Source organism: Teleopsis dalmanni, chromosome 1 (genome assembly GCF_002237135.1).
Source record: "Teleopsis dalmanni isolate 2A chromosome 1, ASM223713v2, whole genome shotgun sequence".
NCBI classification, from domain to species: Eukaryota; Metazoa; Arthropoda; class Insecta; order Diptera; family Diopsidae; genus Teleopsis; species Teleopsis dalmanni.
This window is the reverse complement of record NC_051846.1, coordinates 191219371-191225055: the sequence shown is the minus strand read 5'-3', so window position 1 is coordinate 191225055 and position 5685 is coordinate 191219371. Positions and strand designations below refer to the sequence as shown.

The following is a 5685-nucleotide window of genomic DNA, read 5'->3' as shown; positions in this document are numbered from 1 at the left end:
ATAGTTTAATTTTTAAGAAATCAAAAAGTGAAAAAACTAAAAAACTTTTCATGACTCGTTAAAAATGTGAATACCACAACTGTTTGCTTAAATATTGTTATAGTACAACTAAGACAACTCCATTGATATTGTAGATTCGTTTTATTATTGCAACTAATATTTTTCTTTAGGCGTACAACCCATGCATTAAGAAATTAAAGGAAGGGAAAATAAAAACTGAAAGTAGCAAGAAGCAAACCATGCGAGTAACTTTTAACCGCAAATATGAGGTTCGCACCTCATTGCAGTTTCATTGCAAGCCCTTTCAGTTCTATTTGAGACATTTACTTAAGTGGACAAAAATAATTTAAACCGCAATAGTTTCTTACACAAATAGTTATATAGATATTAATTAGTTAATTTGAAGTGGCAACATAACGTAAAAGTTATTAAATAATTATGTCATCTGCACCTGCCACACCTGCTGCCGCAAACAATAAAGATGACGAGATTCAAGTTCCAAAATCTGATGATTTCTTTGAGTCAAAAACGTTTCGTCTGCTAACGTTATTCATCTACATGGGTGGTGTGGGTGGTCTTGGTATGACACTCGCTATGTATTACTTATTCATTTGGGACTCGCGTATGCCGCCATTACCAGAATATAAGCATACACATCATATTGGTTAAGGAACGTGTTGATATATCTTTCATTCTATAATTTCTATGTAATGGTAAGTGAAAATGTAGAATTGCCAGATATTAATATTTTTAATTGGATTTTTATAAGATTCATTTATGAATTTCTATACGCAGTGAAATGAAATGAAATAAACACTATTGCATAAAAATTAATATTTTATCAAAAAATGTTTAAAATTCTTTTCTTTAGGGTTATTAAAAGACTATCTATAAATTCATAAATCAAAATCCTTATCTTTATAATCTGACTATCGTATTATGTACAAGATTTGGAAACAAACGAGTATTCAAAATTTGTTTACGAATTTTTATATATGCAAGCCTATATCTATCTTTAGATAAAACAACTTTTTTGAGATAAAAGCAGAATATTGAACAAATGTAATTGGAACTTACACGTTTAATCCAAATCAGAAATGCCTCTTCAATTATTTAAATAATTGTTTTGAAGGAATTAATATAAGCAATAATAATAATGATATCAAATTTAAGCGATGCATACTAAGCACTTGTGTCATGACGTGATTTCTACCCCAAGTTCTTAAAAACTGTACATAAAGCATATATAAATTTTATATTGTTTCCTTTATCCGATGAAATCTCTATGATTGCTGTAATTTATATTCTATTGTTATGGATGCCTCCAATATCCTCCAATAATTATTCCAATGCCTCTGAATTAAAATTTAAATTTTTAGTTCTTAAAATCTAGTTTGTTTATATTAATAAATTAATACAAACAAAGGTAATTAACAAGATTGTAGAAGTTGAATAATATTAACAAAATAATGTAATATTATAATACGAATATTAAACACTTTTCTCATTGTTTATATAGATAAATGATGAGAACAACAAAAAAACTCACGGTGAATTAAAAAATAATCAAAGTAAAAAAAAAATAAAATATATAATTTTTTATTTGTGTTCACACATTAAGACCAGTTACGATATCTAGTGGCAATTAGTTTATCATTTTATATGGATGACATAAATGATTATTAACACTAATAAGTTGTTGTTGTAAAACTGCTTTTTAAGCCATCAACCCTTTTGTGGGTTAAACCGGCTGGAGTACTGAGAAGACTTCCCAGGACTTAGACAAAGCAAAGCACTGATAAAACCGTACTCAATACAAAACCATTCTTAAATTCTCTAAATGTAATTTAAGGTTAATAACGGGTTTCATTACAGGTCATTATGCCCTGAAATATCATCTCATAAATATCATCATGATTGTCTGCTAATTTGAAATGCAGATTATACCTTGAATATGAGAAAACTGCTATGCATATTTTTTGTGACTGTAAGAGCTCTTCTCTAGATTTAGCTCTGGACTGGAGCTTTACCTTTAAAGCTTACTCAAAGTCCTTACTTTGTGTAATCAATAGCGAAATTGATAGAATAGGACACTTCTGGCCGCAGTACCGACTGTTGGGTGATTTCACGTTAAAACTTTTAATAATAAATAATAAGTTGTTGTTGGTTAATTAAGTAAAAGTTTTAAATTTTACCGCTTCATATGCCGAGAATCATGTTATATCATTGTTGAAAAAATTGATCAATATGTAGAATATAATTTATTTTGTTTTCTATTAAAGAGGATAGCATCCAAAAAATTTCATAGTATGATTTACTAAAGTAATAAAGTCAGAAATTGAAAATGTTTTCATTTAAAAGTTAACTTATAAATACAATTTAATGGGATTGGTTTTTTTAAGGATCTTGGTTAACTCCAGGATTTCCATCAAAAGAGCATTTGGTTTTACTAAAGATTCAATATTGCAACACAATGGACCAATACGCCTAAGTTAATCCTAAGGATCGTCAGTTTAACCTATCCTAACCTATAAATATTTTTTAATTTCAGTTTGATACAATTTAAAACAAAATTGACAACAATAATTTTTAGATTAATTTCAAAAATAGCAAACACTACATATAAAATGCTGTTATCATATATATATGTATATAGATGTATATACATATATATATAGATATATGTATATAGAAGCAAGAATACTCAAAATGGTAGCGAACTGCTAGTTAGTAGCTGCTAATAGCAATAAAAACCGGTAAAATAATATCCCAAAAGTGTCAGCTAACTGCACTAAAAAATGAAAAACATGTGTTGTAAAAAAATTTTGTGAAATTTTGAATGTTTTCCCTATTCTTCCCTGGGCTCCATATGGTATGCCGAAATAATTTTAAATTTTTTTAAAATTTTGAGTTTAGCGGATAATGGTTACGCTATTAACGTCTCAATAAGTCAAATCTTTACACATTCCAGACCTATTTTTCTATTTATTATATTTTCTGTTCGGCACTTTGTTTCTTTTTATTTATTCGTCAATTTTATTTTATTATTGACGGATTAAATTACGCCATGGAAGCACATTTTTCGATTTCAATACTTTCTTTCAACAGTTCTTCGTTGTTTATTTAATTGAATTCGAGAATCAAAAGTGGCTCATATAAAAGTTGACAATGCATTCTGTTGCGACAATTGCGACAATTAATCCATTCGTTTCGTCTAAATCCTGCTCTAAACTATTAAAATGTCCAATTGGCTAAGTACAAAATTCACAAAGTTGACTTTCAAATTTCATTCCCTCACGCGATTTTGATTTAATTTCAATCAAAATAAAATATCGCCGGAAAACAATTGACTAAATATTTGTGTTTTTAATTTAATTTAATTTAATAAAATTTAAAATCTTGTGATAATGCCTGCGGATATCGCTGATATTGTGAATATAATTGAAACTAATGTGAACAATGAACAAAGATTTGTAAGTGACGCAGAAGAGGTAGCAGTAAAGCACTTCTCAACCAATGCTGGAAGTGGCAGTGGCAGTGGCAGTGGTGGATCGATGCGTCTAAGCAAGGATACGGCTGAAGAAATTTTATTTGCCGAACCAACATTTTCGGAACGTTTCAAACGTTACTTAGTGGTTGTGATATATTTTTGTGGTCTATGTGGTTTGGGTTTCTTTCTCTCAGTATATCATTTATTTTTCTGGGACTCAAAAATGCCACCAGTTTACAAACCCACCAACAAAAAGCCAGTACACATTTACTAAATGCAAAATAACTAAAGAAACAAAAGGTAATTCCAAAAATAAAGAAAATGCCCCATCTAATAGTGACAGTAAGAATAAGAATTCTTAAAAATCATTTGCATTTCTTAACCAATAGCAGTGAAACGTGTTTTTCGAAATATTTCATGTTTTCCTAATTTTTAAAGACTTATTAACATAGTTTTTAATAGTGTATTTCAAGCAGGGAAACCCTTCAAGATTGAATCAATACGGATTACAAAAATAATCAATTGACATGTGAATAGGGTGAGTCTAGTTGTCATACGCATTACACAAACATAACAAATGACAACTTAAGAATTTTAATTCCAGTTACCTTAAAAAATCAAATTTAAATTATACAAAAGTATTCTTTTAATTAGAAGTAATTGAATAATGCAACATTAATTATAAAAAAACTTCTTTAAACAAACAATCCATTATTCAATAAACAAAATCAACAAAATCATTTACTATTTATTTGTGAGAAAGCTATATCTGCTGCTTTTAATATAAAAATACTACATATTATCTAAATTTGGCGAAATTTTGGCTTAAGTTTCTGGGGCCCCCTTCTTCAACACACTCGGCGATATCTTTAGCATTAGCCTTTATGAATGCCTCAGGCTAGTTCTTCTCTCTACTACCCACTTTTGCGAGGTTTTGTGGATTCAAAACGGCTTTCCTAGCTAAATAAAGGAGGGCTCGTTCCTCCCACCACTAACTAATTATCTAAATTTACTAGCTGTATACAATAAGTTTAACTAAAAAAATAATAATGGTAAAATAGCTGTAATAAATACGCTCAAATCTGATTGGAGCTCCAGAATGTTGAATTTGTAGAAAATTTTATTATTAAATTATATTTATTATAACCAACAAAAGTTATTTTATTTAATTTAATTTATTTTATTATATTTTATTTTGTTTTATTTTATTTATTTAGAAATGGAAACACAGATCTAGTAATATTTTGTAAATGTTCCTAAAATATATAAGCTTCATAGGCTGGTATGTCTTTACACTTCTTTTCTAAATTTGCTTTAATCTGCTGGTGCTGTTAGTTTTTGAATAATTTGAATAGTGTGAACTGTCCATGATTTTTGAAAAGTTCAAATAGTAAATATAATATTATTATAATACATTCAGTGATTTCAAAATGCTTAAGCAAAGTACTGAAGTATAATAAATCCAGCAATAATTTATATTGTAATGTTAAGGACATTTAAATGATGTTGTATCTCACACCTAATGGCCTGCTTCACCAGAATTGCTGTTATAGTTAGCGATTATATCAAAAGGATCTACTGCTGTAAAATGTCCCGTGGATGATATTTCAATGATGTTGAATGTTACTACACATAATGATAAGATTCAAACAATATATTACAGTAAAATTTGATCGAAATTTCAATCGTAAGTGTGTTTTATATACGTTTACTTTCTAAACCATGGATAGTCCTAAATAACCTTGTTTCACTTGTGTAATAAGTCCCATACTTCCCTTCCCCTTTTGGGTATAAAGCCAAAAATAACAAACGGATTGATTTAAGTTGTTTTTCTTTAAGTTTCTTTTCGAAAAATACTTAAATTAATTGAAATTTTTTTTTATCGCCTGATTAAATATCTAATCAAGCCACTAACAAAAATTCCTTGCAAAACTTTTAAATATAAAATAGTTTTAGAAATTCCATTAGTCGAAATTTAACCCAATTTTTTCTTTTGTGTTCGTGTTCAAACTAAAAAGTCATTTTTCATTAGAACGACACGATTCGATAAATCTTAAATAATAAAAAGAGAGAATTTACCAAAAGCGCCCCTACGATATAAATTCAAAAAAACTCACGTCAGAAACTCACTTTTACCGTAGGTCCTTAAATAGTGCCACTATTTGCCGTTCAAGCACAGCAGGTTAACTTTTCCG

General features: G+C 28.7%; 2 protein-coding genes across 2 annotated transcripts; both read left to right on the top strand.

The window, feature by feature from the left end:
• The first annotated feature begins 301 nt into the window (after positions 1-301).
• On the top strand, positions 302-713 carry LOC119672792. Its single transcript, XM_038083935.1, has one exon. It carries the CDS (start codon positions 439-441, stop codon positions 667-669), a length of 231 nt encoding a protein of 76 aa, XP_037939863.1. The 5' UTR covers positions 302-438; the 3' UTR covers positions 670-713.
• Positions 714-3365: 2652 nt separating this feature from the next.
• LOC119672782 lies at positions 3366-3802 on the top strand. Its single transcript, XM_038083924.1, has one exon. The coding sequence runs from the start codon at positions 3408-3410 to the stop codon at positions 3762-3764; it is 357 nt and encodes a 118-aa protein (XP_037939852.1). The 5' UTR covers positions 3366-3407; the 3' UTR covers positions 3765-3802.
• The last annotated feature ends 1883 nt before the right edge of the window (positions 3803-5685 follow it).

What these genes read in the sequence shown, in the direction of transcription:
- LOC119672792 (XM_038083935.1), top strand. Translation starts at nt 439, where the DNA reads ATGTCATCTGCACCTGCCACACCTGCTGCCGCAAACAATAAAGATGAC.
- LOC119672782 (XM_038083924.1), top strand. Translation starts at nt 3,408, where the DNA reads ATGCCTGCGGATATCGCTGATATTGTGAATATAATTGAAACTAATGTG.